Source organism: Branchiostoma floridae, chromosome 13 (genome assembly GCF_000003815.2).
Source record: "Branchiostoma floridae strain S238N-H82 chromosome 13, Bfl_VNyyK, whole genome shotgun sequence".
Taxonomy (NCBI): Eukaryota; Metazoa; Chordata; class Leptocardii; order Amphioxiformes; family Branchiostomatidae; genus Branchiostoma; species Branchiostoma floridae.
In genome coordinates, this window is record NC_049991.1 from 19204968 (window position 1) to 19220316 (window position 15349).

Below are 15349 nucleotides of genomic sequence, written 5' to 3' on the forward strand. Positions count from 1 at the left end.
ACATGTAACCACAGGGGTGCCTAATAGGGGTGAGTAAACGGTACAGAACATTCAGGTTCATGCATCATGTAGGTGTGGTTCAGGTCCAGAGGTCCGGACCTGAACCTGGACCTGATTCAGTACTAGTATGTGAAAACTTGTGATACTCCAGTTCGCTACAAATAAATCTGTTTTGCAGAGTATTTGAGTACCACTGGCGTTTTAAAATCCTACAAGGCTAACTGCCTCTGTGCGATTGAGTGTAAAAATTGGTAGAAATGAATACAGACTATACTATAATATACCTGTAGCCCGTTTTGTCCAATTTTGAGTTTGGATCAGTCCATTTTTGCCATGGGGGTGATTTGGAATAGTCCATATTTGCATGGGAAATACATTTGGAGGTTCAGATATCCACAATGATCTCTCCTGAAGTCAAATATTCTGCCATGGATGCCAAAGTACAATTTCTAAGGCATTAAGCGTGTTTGGTAGTATAGCGTTATACTAGTTTAGAACATTGTCAACTTAAAAACTTCAGGGGGCATGTACAGGGGGGTTAGCAATCAAATATTTTCAAAATTTTTACATTTTCATATTCAGATGGACCGTCTCCATATTTCTAGGGGCGTATTTCATCAAAAACTGCATTTTTGCAAAATAGTGTCCCCCCCCAAGTTGGGGACAGCTAGCAGCTGTAACATGTGTTTTGAGTTTTCAGTAGCATGGGAGTGTGTGGAAGGGTCGTTTCCAGTGCTATATCTCCAGAACAGAACGTGTGATTGTGATGATATTTACCTCCATGAAAAATGGAGGTATAGTTTTTGGTGTGTCTGTGTGTGTGTCTGTTTGTGTTTCCACATATTTGTGGTCAGCATAACTTTAGAACCTGTTGATGGATTGTAATGATATTTGGTATTTGGGTAGGTGTTTGGAAGACGAAGGTCAAAGTCAATTTTGGATCCCCTGGTGTGTGACCTTGGTACTGCAACAGAACTTGGATTTTTGTATCTTTTGACATGGATATGCTATGGTCTTGATTCTTTGGTGGCACATAGCTTGTGGTCTAAGGAAGAAGTGTTGTATGTTTGGGCCCTCTAGCAGCTTGCTCTAGAACTGCTTGGGCATTCTGGTCAAAATCTTCCAAGGAGCAAAAAAGAGCAACTGTGACCATCGCCACACCATCGCTGTCACCTCTGTGTGGTGTGAACCATTATATACGCCGCGACATGTTTTAAAAGCACGCGAACCACACTGGGATGGAACCTTACATCTGCTTGGAGATGACATTTGTGTATGAGACAGTACAAGGGAGTGTCGCGTTGACGTACACCTAACCCTCCCATCATCAAATTTTCAAACGCTCATTTTTTCCATATCATTAACTTTTAGTGGCTCTCTAATGCAATTAAATTTGTGCGAGGTGTCTAATAGATTCCTAGCAAGCGCAGGAAAGGAACATCAGAATAAATACCGTTGACAAATACCCAACCCTCCCATCATCAAAGTTACAAACGCTCATTTTTTCCATATCGTTAACTTTTGTTGGCTTTCTAATGCAATCAATTTGCGCGAGGTGTCTAAAAGATTTTTAGATAGCGCGGGAAAGGAACAGCAGAATAGATAGTTTAGTAGTAGTAGTTTATACGGCAGAATCGTGGTATAGACAGGTAAGCGATATGGGCATAAACGTGACAACCGTTTTATACGGGACATAAAATTGTGTCGCCGCAAGATCCGCTAACATGTGCCATATCCCACTTTACAGTAACACCGCGAACATATCCCACTTTACAGTAACACCGCGAACATATCCCACTTTACAGTAACACCGCGAACATATCCCACTTTACAGTAACACCGCGAACATATCCCACTTTACAGTAACACCGCGAACATATAGCACTTTACCCCCCCCCCCCCCCCACACACACACACACAGCCAATGCTGTAGGGATGATAGTAAATTTTTTTTCTAATTCACATTTCTTTAAAGAAGACGAGACGGAAAGCAGACCCTGCTTATCGAGGTTTTCTCCTCATGTACATAAACAAAATAAGGACACACATACATGGCTACAAAACGCTAAATAACAAAGTCAAGAGATTATGATAAAGACATGAAATAAAACAACAAGGAATCAAATAGCAAAGTGATGCTTGCGTCTAATCTGGCTAGAAATTTAACCTCAACTCCTTGCTTTAAGCTGATATATTTTGTTTATTCGACAATTTCCTGAAATTTTACAAACACGTCACAGTATTACATGTTACAACCATACTTGACGAGGCATACGAAAATATTTGACGATACATTTGCAGTTTCGAGTTCACTTAACACAATATTTACATTAATTTTATTGTGCATGACTTTTTATCAATTGAATGTACAAGTTAATTTAACGGGATTGTTCAAAGCAATGTCGACGTGGTTTGACCACTTCAAGGCAATGAACTAAGACGTTGGAAGCAATTGTACAACGTGAACATTTGTTTTGAAGGTTGGTAGGTAACAATTGTCGTCGAGAGAGTTCGCTAGTTTGGCAATCCAGGGAAATAAACTGTTTTGTCAATAGGCCACACGAATTTTATTTGTTGTTTCTCGGATTTCCCGACCCTATTTTTTCAGATTTGAAAATAAAAATAAAAAATTTCAAATTGATGGTCACACTTCGTGTTGACAAAATTTCACTGCCTCTCCTTTCTCAAATTAATTATAGGCCTCAAATTTTAGTAGATGTGCGTGCCTATTTTGGACGGTACGTTTATCATTTTTCTTCAAACTTTGGACTTTGCCACCAGGGACCCCCTAAATGTTGAAAGTTTATGTTTTTCTGTCCAACCTGTTCTACCCTCGACGATTTGAAAAGTTTTCGACCGACCGACCGACCGACCCAATCTTTTTCTGAAAAAATACGAGAAACAACAAATAAAATTGGCGTGGCCTTATAAAGAAATAATCTAATTCTCGTCAAAGAGCCCGACACTAGCGGCGCACTGGTAGAACCCGTCGTGCCTGGTGGAGCCCATAGAACACAGGTGCAGTTCCTCCACAGCCTGGGCGCCGAAATCTCGGTCCAAGAACTGGTCGTACAACGCCGGATCCACGCCCTCTGAACTTAAAGCGCCGCACGACACCATCTCTCTGCACATGGACCGGGACAGGTTCAGCAAGGTGAGGTGGGGGTTGTACTCTTCGTGACTTCCCGCCATGTTTAGCCCTGCGTCACTCAACAGTGACTTCACCCGAGCAGCCAGCGCGCGGAAGGCCGGACTGTCCTCCGGAGCGGCGTACACCACGCGGTTGTTGAACGTTTCGACGCCGCGGAACTTCAAGACGAGAGAAGGCGGCAGGAGGCGAGCTGACTCCCGCTTCAGGTCGCGCAAAACCCTCCTTGCCGCGTCCAGTTCATCCTGGTTGTTGATCCGTAAGGTGCACAACGTCACGTGGAGTTTTTCAACCTGGGCCAAGGCAGCGTCCAAGACTGGCGAACGCTCGAAAATGCACGTCCGGAAGTGCTTCGCGACTCTCAGTATATCCGGGTCTGTTATGCGGACGGCGACGAAAAAGTTGGGTCTGTTTGATGAGGTTGGTTTTGACTTCCTTGATGTGTTTTTCTGTCGTATCCAGGGCGTTGTCACCGTCTGTGTATCGTCGTCGCTATCTGAGCTGCTTTCTTCGTCACATTCTTGTTCCTCCGCCACAGACGACGCGCCCTCTTCCTTCTCTCCGGTCGTCAAACTTTCGTCCTCTTTCCTGTACCTTTGTAATACGTCATGAATCGTGACGTAACTTCCGGTGGACCCGAACACGTTGTCCAGTCGCTCGTTTTTGTCCCAAACCTGTAAATGGTGTAATAAAGCGACTATTGCAATATGGACATTTCCAAACTATCCGTAAGCCTAACCCTAACCCTAACCCTAAGGCCTAAGCCTTACCCTAATCTAGCCCTAACATAGAGATGTCGAAGTGTAGGTCTTGTAGGGGTGTCGAAAAACATCGGAACATACCTGTAGAGGTGTCGGAACATAGGGGTGTCAGGACATTGGGGTGTCGGAACATAGATTAGGGGTGTCGGAACATAGGGGTGTCAGAACATAGGGATGTAGGAACATAGGGGGGTCGGAACATAGCAGTTTCAGGTGTAGAAACATAGGGATGTAGGAACATAGGGGGGTCGGAAGATAGCAGTTTCGGAACATAGCAGTTTCGGAACATAGGGGTTTCGCAACATAGGGGTGTCAGAACATAGATTAGGGGTGTCGGAACATAGGGGTGTCAGAACATAGATTAGGGGTGTCGGAACATAGGGGTGTCAGAACATAGATTAGGGGTGTCGGAACATAGGGGTGTCAGAACATAGATTAGGGGTGTCGGAACATAGGGGTGTCAGAACATAGGGATGTAGGAACATAGGGGGGTCGGAACATAGCAGTTTCAGGTGTAGAAACATAGGGATGTAGGAACATAGGGGGGTCGGAAGATAGCAGTTTCAGGTGTAGAAACATAGGGATGTAGGAACATAGGGGGGTCGGAAGATAGTTTCGGAACATAGAAGTTTCGGAACATAGGGGTTTCGGAACATAGCAGTTTCGGAACATAGAAGTTTCGGAACATAGGGGTGTCGGAGCATAGGCCGGGTGTCGGAACATAGAGGTGTCGGAACATAGGGGTGTGGGAAATGGAATATAGGGGTGTCGGCAGAAAAATCCTCACCTTCTCGTCGTGGTACTTGAAGTACTGGATGCGGTGCTGCGGGATGGCCAGGTCGTCCTGCTCGGCATCGCTCAGCTCTCCCCACGTGAAGTCGTCGAACGGTCTCTCCTCAACACCTGCATACAGCAAAAAGTGCGTCGATGAAGGTAGGGTATTAAATAAGGTACGCAAAAAAGCAGTTACTGAAGCAATCGTTGAAATAGAATTCTTTCTGCTCGTTTACAAAACGTGGGTTATTTGGTCTAGTTGCAGCACTTGTCTACTGTTTAGCCTGCATTTTTCATGAATCAAATGAGAGTCCTTGGTGAGACAGAAGCATCGGTGGTTCAGTGGTAGAATTCTCGCCTGCCACGCGGGAGGCCCGGGTTCGATTCCCGGCCGATGCAATATCATTTTTTTCACTATGCAGTCACAAAATACTGATAACAAGTGAACTTTATGTAGTGACTTATATTCAAAAGTAATGTTTCGTAATCTCCCCAAGCCCTAAACAATTGGAATCTGACTGTTAGATGCCTGACTTGAAAAGAGCAGTCATTTTTAATGTTCTATCAACTCACCTGTAAACCTGTCCAAGTAGCCAATCACAAAGTTCTTGCTCGGAAGGTCCTCATCCCATTGGATGCGGTTGATGACGTCGAGGGCCGTCCTCATTGGTGGCTTTTTGTTCCCTTTCCTCTCGCGAGAATCTGCGAGATTTTCCCTGCCCTGAGTTTTTGGCTCTGGGACGTCTTTTACCACTGACATCGCATCGTCCTGAGGATGCCGGTTGAAGCAGCTCTCACCGAATCTGCACTTTCCTTCAAGGAAAAACTTACAGACCGGCTTCCTATCGTCTTTTATAGCTGACGTCTGCTGTGTAGAACGTGACCTTGGGATGTCCTTGACATGCGAGGCCGCGAAGTCCTTAGCTTCGGTGATGAGAGTGTGAAGCATTGGTTCCCCTGGAAATAAACCACTCAGCTTGAACAAAGTCTTAAGATGATAAAAGTGCTCGAAATACTTTTTTCAGTCAGGTTGCTCAGGTTGCTCAGGTGGCAATCTGACTCAAAAGCCAGGTTATGCCATCAACATTTCTGAAATTCAGGTTGCCCCACTTTCAAGTTATCACTTTCTTCAATTCTGCTACATGTACTTTATCCATTATCTTTTTCCCGGTCACTTATGTTTCATCTAATCAAGAAATTGACGCAATTGTTGATTTGGTTGTCTTTCTAGTTTTTACAACAATTCTGCAGTTCAATATATAATATCTTACCGACAGATGCCTTAGCAACGCCCTCTAGGTGCGTTACCAGTACTGCAGAATCTGCCACGTTGCAACCGTCAGAACTGGAAACGTGGATAGCGGGAGGTTCCCTTGGGTACCGATCTGTAACGTTGTGTAGAAAATACTAGTATATGTTATGTAGAACAAAATTAGCAGATTACAGTTATTTACAGTTATCTCCTCAGTTTATGCAACAGAAACACATTAATTTTGCTACGAGGATTTATAAGACATAGATTAATATCAATACACGAAGGTAGCTAGGTTTTTCGTTAAACGAGAAATATCAGCATCGAAACTATTTTTTACTTCATTTATTTATTTTCCGGTTTGTCTGTCTGTATGTAGAGAAAGGGATGCCCAGCTAGCCTGAGGCCATTACAAAGGGCCGCCGACAAAGTACCCTGGGAAAACGCAGACTCCTAACGAGGCACGCGAAGTTTACCGATCCCTACAACAGGCGCGCACGGAACACCCGCCGCCTAACACCCGCCGGCCCACGAACCAGCTGGCCCCAACTATCACAGCGAGCGATAGTTGGGGACCGTGGGGTCAGCTGGTAGTGGGGCGGGTGCATAGAGGCGGGAGGGTGCGCGTTAGGCAGGGGATCGGTAACTCTTATTTGCGAAGCTTCTCGAGCTGATTTCCCAGGGTACCGACAAAGACAATACAAATAGAGTCTAAAGTGGACAGATTAAGAATGACAATAATGTAATACATGTACATAACAACTGGTCATTCTATATAAATGGTCAAGAGTATCGTCTGGAACGACACACTTCAGTTCGTAATGTTTGTTTGACTTGTTGTAAAAAAGACCATTGTCTAAGTTGAATTATGACAATATTTGCAGTTTGATTTAGCAGAGATATGACGCCGCCACGCGTGCCTGCAAAGCCACTGTGCTACGCTGTACTAAGTTTGCTGTCGCTTCTCTTATTTGCTACTCTTTATAGTGACTTACTAGTAACAATCTCTTTTACAGACGTGAACGACCAAAGACGTTTATATGACGTCCATGGAACGACTAAATCAACAAGTTCTCAAAACCGGCATTAATTTCTTCTGGTCTGGTGTTCAAAATGTATCCACGTCTCTGATCAATAGTTTTCGTGTTATCGTGCATAATTGTTTACGTTACACATATTGGCTCCTTTCATTGCAAAAAAAAAAGGAAAGCAACTTTAGGTTGCATTTCGCGCCAAAATTTGAGTCCGAAAAGACGTACTGAGGCAACATCTGTTTTACGTTAAGCATTTCTGTTGGTGAATTTAGTCAGCTGATTTTTCATTGCAACACAAGCATCGGTGGTTCAGTGGTAGAATTCTCGCCTGCCACGCGGGAGGCCCGGGTTCGATTCCCGGCCGATGCAGTTATACTTTTTTTAGTTATTTTGATTTGCTAAGCGAATCGAACGCGAAGAACTACCGACGTAAAATGTTTGAAGAATTACAACACCAACGTTTCTACACTGAGTATTTTTGCAACAATTGCAATCTATATGAGAGAATAGAACTGGGCACACTATGGATGGACCAGTGGAGTAGCCGTCCCACCCAATGATGAAAATACGTTATAACAACAATAAATTATGATTGCAATAATGAAGATTGATAATGCATGTTTGAATTTCAAATTTTTATAATCAATGTTTTAAACCTCTGTCATTAAACTGATGATAAAAGTACAAAAAATATGCTACGTAGTTTATGATATTCGTATAACAAACCTGTCAACATGAACTGCAGTCCGATTCCCTCTTGCCCTAGGGTCATTAAAACTTCGGTGTGAATCCCATCGGACACGCTCTGAACTTCGTCCCCATAGATGGCCTGTAACACCTCCAGCTCCCCTGCCAGCTCTGTGTACGTGCGGAAACAAACAATAATCAATCAATCAATCAAAATGGTTTATTATTCAAACAAGGTTCTGGCAGCAAGGGTCTGAATTATGTCTTGTTGCATATAAAAACTCTGCCTGTTGCGACATACATGACCAATTAATAAAACGAGATTACACTTAAAAACTAATGATCAAGGGGGGAATTGCTGTTTCAGTGGACATTTTTTTTAGCATGAATAAAATATATATGGATAGGTAAAAGTCGGTGTTTGTGAGTTCCGCAGGTGACAGTTTCTCAAGCAGGTGGATAGAATTTTGGACGTCGGCTACTGTCTGAAACGTCTGACCGTTTCCTTATCCCACTCAGTACAGATCGCAACAAAAGAATAGTTGAAAGTCCCCTATTTCAATTCGGCCAGACGGGAGTCTAGTAGATACTATGAAACTCACCTGTACTAGCTGTATTTTCTTGTTCGCACACGGCTCCCGCCATACTCTTTAGAATCAGTCGCACCGTATACTCCTGAAACCCTATAAGAAGAGTGAAAAAGCGATGGAAATCCGTCCGCTTTTAAACGCGCGCGCCGAGTTGTCTTTTGCACCCTGTGATGCAACGCCTCGGAGCTCCTACGTCATCAGGCTATTAATAAAATCTAGGTCGGGTGACGTCACCTGCTACGAAATAATGTACATAGTGCGGCCTAGAAAATGTGCCAAGCCTTGTGTAACGTCGTTCTAGATATCTTGAGCTTAACCCTAAATCACTGGGACATTGTTTCTTGGTGGTTGTGAAAAGATCACTTCATGAAACGCAATAACGTTAGAGAAAATGCTTGTGAAGGCGGGTGCACCTGCTACGGCTATTGTATAAGTACGGTTGTTGTCGACGTAGAACCTATCGGCATCCCATGTGGTCTAGTGGTTAGGATTTGTGGCTTTCACCCACACGGCCCGGGTTCGATTCCCGGCATGGGAAACCATACTTTTATTTTTACCACCTCGAAAGTAGACAATAGGTACGGGAATAATCTGCATTTTCTCTCCGTTTGTTATTTGACAATAACGTTACATCTTTGCTTGCACTTTGCGTCTCTTTTCGGCATCCAGCTTTCTTACCTTCGTTTCGGCAAGATTGGTTGGCGTCGACTAGCAAAGGAAGATGCGGACAAATCAATAAAATGTTGAGTAGGAAAGATCGCATTCCCTTTCCCGTCCTGAGGTGTGTAGATTAATTCCAGATGGGCGACAAGCAGAGGGTGTTACCGACCGATGTCACTTCCGCGTTCACAAGCACGGGACAGAAAGTAGCAGCAGGTTCACAGCCACACGTTCAGATCCAAAGTTCGCGCGAGTGGTGACCCAAGACGATGCCATCTTCGCGCGGCATTTTAAGAATCATCTAGGTAGGCTAACTCCGGTCACAGAATTCGCCATAGGAAGAGTCCTGTAGTCGCAAATATCCCAAAGACAAGCCTCTGCTAGGAAAAAGTCCAATAGGTAACCATGGCAACGGTTATTACAGGCCAGTGACCTTTGCCTGATACGGTGATACATTATTGATAACTGATGACGTGTGTCATTGGGTGTGACGGAGCAGTACAAAAACACGTAACAGCTCGTGCTAGGCACATTCTTGAAGTAGACACAGAACCGACGACAACGTCTTTTCGCCTCCGTGACGTTTCAGGAGATTGCCAGAACAAAAAGTAGGTAGTATATAACACAATCTCCTCTTTTTGATTTTTTCTCGATAATGTCAAAACTCCTCTAGTTGCTTTTAGTACCAAAACTGTAAAGTGTGTATGTGTCTGTGTATGTGTCACAGTGTTTGTGTGTGTGTGTCATTGTGTGTTTATGTATGTGTGTTGCCCTTTAATAGTTTGTGTTGAGACTGTTTAATATGTGTACTGTGACACAGTGTGCGTGTGTCAGTGTGCGTGTCAGTTTGTGTGTGTGTGTCAGTGTGCGTGTCAGTTTGTGTGCGTTTGTGTATGTGAGTGTACGTGTCTGTGTGTGTGTAATCAAGTAGGTTACAAAGGGAGTGATTGTGTATGTGTGTGTATAGCATCTTACAGTGTGTGTGTGTGTGACACTGTGTTTGAATGACATCTCCCTATCCTTCAACACCTCTCCTGCCATTGTATATCGCATAAATCCACTCATTAAACCTGACACAGTTTACGCCAAAAATAGTTACTCAAGCAACTGGATATGATTTTGAAACGGCCAGACGTTTCGGAAAGAATCCACTTTCCTTCGTCAGTGACACTGAAGTGATCTGCAAGAAACAGGTCTTTTACGTTAACTATGAATGAAGACAATTTCAGATGTCCAATAGGAAAGGTTGTAAGACAATTCAGATTGAAGACAATTTGGATTCCAAAGAAAACAAAGCTAAGCCAAAGTCAAGCTGAAGACAATTTGGATTTCAAAGGATATCAAGGCTGTCCTATTGGACATCTGAAATTGTCTTCATTCATAGTTAGAGTATAAAAGACCTGTTTCTTGCAGATCACTTCAGTGTCACTGACGAAGGAAAGTGGATTCTTTCCGAAACGTCTGGCCGTTTCAAAATCATATCCAGTTGCTTGAGTAACTATTTTTGGCGTATCTTATTACCTGGATGTCTAACCTACATCGGCTGACACAGTTTAATTCTTGCCCTTCAGTTGAGGATGGCGCTACCGTCCCCAATTACCTTAACTCTGGGCGTGGCCGTCGTCCTGACGTCACTCCCGGCCCCAACCCAGTCCTGTAGCGTCGTCAACTGGCAGGCCATGTCCTTCCCAGAGCAGGTAGTGGCAGCACAGATTGCAGTACATGCCAGGGTCATGGACAAACTCAATGGTTAGTTTGTAGAAATCCAGAGGGGCGAGTAAGAACAGAAAGAAACAAACATGCCGACACCCAGGATCAAACCCGGGTCGGCGGATTACAAATCAGGACCACTATTGCTGTCGCCACAAAAGCTCAGAGCTCCTTGGCAAGGACGGTAGACGGTACTTGAACCACTGTTACAAGTTGTCAATCAATATTAGATTTAGATACTTTTGCTCGCTGCCACTACCTGCACTGGGAACATCATGAGCCATTAGACTGGTTTTCAAACCAGAGATTATGGCTGCCATGTATATTCTTTCCTCTCTCTCCAAGTAGCTTGGTATCCCGTATAGCTGCGAGTCTTTTTTGTCCTCGAGGATGAAAGAGACTGGGCAGCCATAATTGATGGAGAGGACACAAGAGACTTGGCAGCTTTTATACCAGGCTATAATACAAGTGAGGTGCCTGTAAAACAAAGTTTTAACATTTTCAATGCTCTGGCATTTGGCCTACAGATGGCTTGGTCCCAGATTGTCCTAGCTGTGGGCGTAGCCCTGACCTCACTCCCTGCCCTCGTCCTGTCCTGTAAAGTGGTGGACTGGCAGCCCATGTCGTTCCCAGAGCAGGTAGCGGCAGCACAGATCGTGGTTCATGCCAGGGTGTTGGATAAAGTCAATGGTGGGTACTTATGTTCATATAGGCAGTAGTACTAAGTACTTGTACTCAGATTATTTAGAACTAAGATTTTCTGGGAAATCTGAAGATTGTTAAAAAAAATCTCCAGATTTTTCGATTTTCAATGACACTTGACGCTCCCACTGAGGGTCATTATGATCCGTACTATGGCATGAAAGCTTTTCACAAAGTATCAAATTTGTAAGTATTACTTGTTAAAGGGTTAGAAGTTTGTCCAAAGTGCAATATTTGCCCAAAATTAAGTTCTTAGAAAGTCTCAAATATTTTTTTCTGGCAAGATTTTTCAGGACCTCCAACTCTCAATGCATTTGATGGCCTTTGGAACCTAGAATTGAATGTTATTTTTCCAATGACAGGTACTTATGGCCACTGGCCGTATGCCTACCGAGGAGTGCTGAGGGTGTACTGTGTGTTTAAGGGCGGCCCACTGCCAGCCAGCATCACTGTGGATGAGATGGGACGACTGACGTCATGTCACCACACAAAAGGTGTGTATAGGTGCAGTCTCACATGAATGTGCAACGCTAGTTTACCTTTATTCGTGGGATAACCTTTATCCGTTGCATTCAAGACTACCAGGTATTTAGGGATATTAAGTCAGCGGACGATGATTCAAAACTGCAATACATAACAAAAATGCAGTTTGAAACCACTGTCCATCAACATGATATCCCTAAATTCCCTGTTCGTAAGTAGATCGGACATACTAGTAGGTTACTTCGTGGATAATGGTGAACTAGCGTTATATCTCCATAATGACATATTGTTTCATACTTTTGTAGTCTCATGCACAGTATGCAGTCCTCATGCACATCTTGATCGTTTTGTGTCAATTTTGAGTGCGCAATTACTGGGTTGCACTGTGCTTTTGCCTGCATACCTGAAACTGTAGTAGTACTAAAACTGATACGAAACAACTGAAATGTACAAAATGTATAATTATATGATGTGGGTATGAAAAAATGCCAATACTTGATATACACACTCGTGTGACCTTATTATAAAAATCCTTCTTCAAAGGCATAGAATAACGCCCTTCTTGATGACTTAATATGGACACGTAAGCTGAACATGCGAATAACATTTAGCCAGATTTTGTGGTCAGACATGTTAGTCGATTGAGTCTGACTTGTCCTGAAAGTGTTACTGCAGGGTTGGACAAGTTTTCTAAAATTCACTTGTCCTATCGGGCAAGCACATAAAAAATTTACTTGCCCCAACCAACTTTTCACTTGCCCAGAATTCAAATGATGGTCACTTTTATATGCATTGTCACTTCCAGCAATGGAATTCTGATTATTGCCTCTACTTTTCAATGACAATGTTGATCATTGCTTGATGTCATGACTGTAAAAGGTAACAAGACGTATAAAATCTCACTCAATGAAAAAACCTTACTTGCCCGATCGGGCAAGTGGGCTATGTCATGCACTTGCCCGAACAGCACTTTCACTTGCCTTGGACAATAGGGCTAGTGGACTTGTGCAACCCTGTACTGTACACGATATTTGCTTATCAAAGCTTAGTAACACTGGGCTAACAAATCAATCTTGTATCTTCTTCCTGCCCTAGTTGACATCGGTGAAGACTACATCCTCCTGTTGAAGCGCGACGGCGGCATGTTCCTACCCGACGAGGTGAACTACCTCTCCGTGGCCTTCCCGGCCGACCAGGACCACTTCGACCAGGTTTGTTCGTTAGTTTGTTTGTTTGTTTTGTCAATGGACGTTAGACAAATATAGGCAACCAGCGGATGAAGGTCAACTAGCATTACATCTTCCTCAGAGCTTCTAACTGGAATTCTGCTTCTCGCCGCTACATGTAGCTGATGTAGCAAATTTAAAGTAATAATGATTAATATCAGTTCAGTTCATCCATCCGGTGACACTGTGAAGTTCTTCCATACGACTCTGTTGCGCATGACAGACAGGAGGTCTCCGTCTTGGAGACCAACATCCTCCTCAATCACCCTCCTAAGAGTCAGGGATGGTCGGCCGCGTCTTGTCTTGTTGTTGGGCTGCCAGAGAAGAACCCTTCCGGCCATCTCGTCATGACGCATCACATGACCAGCAAGGGCCAGGCGTCGGTCACGGATGACTCTAGTAATCCGTGGCAGACCATTATAGAGCTATGATTGATATACATGTACAAATTGTTATTCCACCAGGTGAGTCGGACGTGCAGCCTCTCCAACTTTACCTCACTGGCATCAACCGACCCTGCCTCCCAGCCCGGGTGTGTTGTGAACAGGACAGAGACCGGGTCATCTGCATGTTTGGGAAGTTCCAGTGCTTCTCATCGGCAGTCCTACAGTCTCTTAGCAGTGGTTTTTGCAGTGTTCACTTTTGTTCAAGCCCTGTTGGTATGAGACTGTGTGAATTTCAAGAAACAGTTTTGAAAGAAAGTGGAACTAGACTTACTATCGTATACCCATAGATAGGAAGTTATGTAATCATTGTTGTTCTGTTTTGTAATAATGATATGTTTGTCTGGTTGTGTGGTTTGATGTACTCAGGGTCTCCTGAAAAACAGGGCTTTTGTCCTGAGCGTGTATATAATAAATAAGAATGAATTAAATGAAACTTAGGAATTTCAAGAAACAAGTTCGAAAGAAAGTGGTACTGGACTGTCAGAACAGTCTTTGACCAGATGTCTGAAACAGGCAGAGTCATATATGGCCCTGATCAATCAAGACCATTGTAGACCCGTATCAAATTCAGCCCTATACGCCATAAGCTGTGACTCTGTCACATAGGGCACATCTTTTAGCTGATTACGGTCTGTTGCAAGGGAATTAAGAATTGTACAAGTATCTCTGTCACTGTTTTTTCTTTCTTTCTTTCAATCATCCAAATCCTGTCAGAGATACAACATAAAATTTCTCTGTGCCAGACCAACTGCTGTATATCTCAGCCACATCAAAGAAAAATAGAATCACCAACTCCTGTGTTTTCTCCAGTCTGTTACTTTATTTTGGCTTCACCGATGGAGGAAAAATATATTATGTATAATCGTGATATTACCTCTCGTCAAAGATGGCAGCATTAGGAAGAAAGATAACTATGCAAAACGATGATTTAATCATTATATTTTCATGTTGTTTATACTTTTATATGTACAAAGAATGCATACATGTACATGTATGTACCATTTAAGCGTAGACACTTCTTCTGGAACCCGGAAGACAAGCGAAAATTTTCAACACCATATAGTAGACAGTAGAAGCCGGTTAATTGCACAACGGATTAACACACACTTCTGTTGACTGCACAGAATCCCCAAATCCCAAACCGGTGCGGTCCAGCTGGATACCTTCGCATTATTGCACCAGCCGAATAATTGCACAAAATATGCTGGCAAATAGGCTGTGCAATTAAACGGCTTCTACTGTAACATGTACACTATACACAGACAAGTGCGGGCTATAGGCGTATCTGAAATACAACTCCAATTTTACCCGTACTACTTATGCAAGTGGTATTGCAACCCATGTACATGTACATTTTATGTACAGGGAAGAGCATAAGGCAAGCTTATCATGACTAATAAAAGCTTCACAATCATTTGGTTTTCTTTTTCACTATCACCTGTAATATCTACAAGCATGGCAAAGAAATTGCTAGTGCTACATGTTATTTAGTGTCTATCAGACAAATTTTACAATCCAACCAGTCCATTATAAACGACCACTCAAGGGACACTAGTACAGGTGGTCCTTATATAGAGGTTGCTCTATATACAAATGGCCAGGTGGCCCTTATGTACGGGTGGTCACTAGTACAGGTTTGACTGTATATCAATTTCCAGGTGGCATGGTCCTTATGTAGAGGTGGTCACTTGTACAGGTTGGACTGTATTATATCAATGGCCAGGTGGCCCTTATGTAGAGGTCGCTAGTAGAGGTTGCACAATATATTATAAAAAGTCAGGTGGTCCTTATGTAGAGGTTACTGGTACAGGTTGCACTATACATTAATGGCCAGGTGGTCACTAGTACAGGTTGGATTGTATTATATCAATGTCCA

At 43.3% G+C, this 15349-nt stretch overlaps 2 protein-coding genes, 1 long non-coding RNA gene and 3 other non-coding genes across 7 annotated transcripts; 4 read left to right on the top strand and 2 right to left on the bottom strand.

Moving 5' to 3' along the window:
* Window positions 1-2180: 2180 nt before the first annotated feature.
* LOC118429687 (leukocyte receptor cluster member 9-like) lies at window positions 2181-6075 on the bottom strand. Its single transcript, XM_035840284.1, has 4 exons — window positions 5955-6075; window positions 5257-5640; window positions 4697-4812; window positions 2181-3822 (listed from the first exon to the last, which is right to left on the bottom strand). The coding sequence occupies exons 2-4, from the start codon at window positions 5630-5632 to the stop codon at window positions 2941-2943; spliced, it is 1374 nt and encodes a 457-aa protein (XP_035696177.1). The 5' UTR covers window positions 5633-5640; window positions 5955-6075; the 3' UTR covers window positions 2181-2940.
* Trnag-gcc lies at window positions 5012-5082 on the top strand. Its single transcript has one exon. It is a non-coding gene; the product is annotated as a tRNA-Gly (tRNA).
* Window positions 6076-7267: 1192 nt separating the features above from the next.
* Trnag-gcc lies at window positions 7268-7338 on the top strand. Its single transcript has one exon. It is a non-coding gene; the product is annotated as a tRNA-Gly (tRNA).
* Window positions 7278-9181, bottom strand: LOC118429691. Its single transcript, XR_004832771.1, has 3 exons — window positions 8925-9181; window positions 8259-8339; window positions 7278-7827 (listed from the first exon to the last, which is right to left on the bottom strand). It is a non-coding gene; the product is annotated as an uncharacterized LOC118429691 (long non-coding RNA).
* Trnae-uuc lies at window positions 8713-8784 on the top strand. Its single transcript has one exon. It is a non-coding gene; the product is annotated as a tRNA-Glu (tRNA).
* An 89-nt stretch (window positions 9182-9270) lies between the features above and the next one.
* Window positions 9271-15240, top strand: LOC118429690. 2 transcript variants are annotated; one of them, XM_035840289.1, is made up of 6 exons: window positions 9271-9514; window positions 10478-10655; window positions 11144-11306; window positions 11681-11812; window positions 12897-13012; window positions 13492-15240. In XM_035840289.1, exons 2-6 carry the CDS (start codon window positions 10629-10631, stop codon window positions 13690-13692), a joined length of 639 nt encoding a protein of 212 aa, XP_035696182.1. In that variant the 5' UTR covers window positions 9271-9514; window positions 10478-10628; the 3' UTR covers window positions 13693-15240. The 2 variants fall into 2 exon arrangements, with proteins under 2 accessions (XP_035696182.1, XP_035696183.1); XM_035840290.1 differs by lacking the exon at window positions 10478-10655.
* Window positions 15241-15349: the final 109 nt, after the last annotated feature.

Excerpts from the sequence above, each read along its gene's own strand:
- LOC118429687 (XM_035840284.1), bottom strand. The coding sequence starts at position 5,632 with ATGCTTCACACTCTCATCACCGAAGCTAAGGACTTCGCGGCCTCGCAT. Across the intron at positions 4,813-5,256 it reads CTACTTGGACAGGTTTACAG|GTGTTGAGGAGAGACCGTTC; the intron begins GTGAGTTGATAG and ends TGCTGTATGCAG. Across the intron at positions 3,823-4,696 it reads TCAAGTACCACGACGAGAAG|GTTTGGGACAAAAACGAGCG; the intron begins GTGAGGATTTTT and ends CACCATTTACAG.
- LOC118429690 (XM_035840289.1), top strand. The coding sequence starts at position 10,629 with ATGCCAGGGTCATGGACAAACTCAATG. Across the intron at positions 11,307-11,680 it reads GGTGTTGGATAAAGTCAATG|GTACTTATGGCCACTGGCCG; the intron begins GTGGGTACTTAT and ends TTCCAATGACAG. Across the intron at positions 13,013-13,491 it reads ACCAGGACCACTTCGACCAG|GTGAGTCGGACGTGCAGCCT; the intron begins GTTTGTTCGTTA and ends TTATTCCACCAG.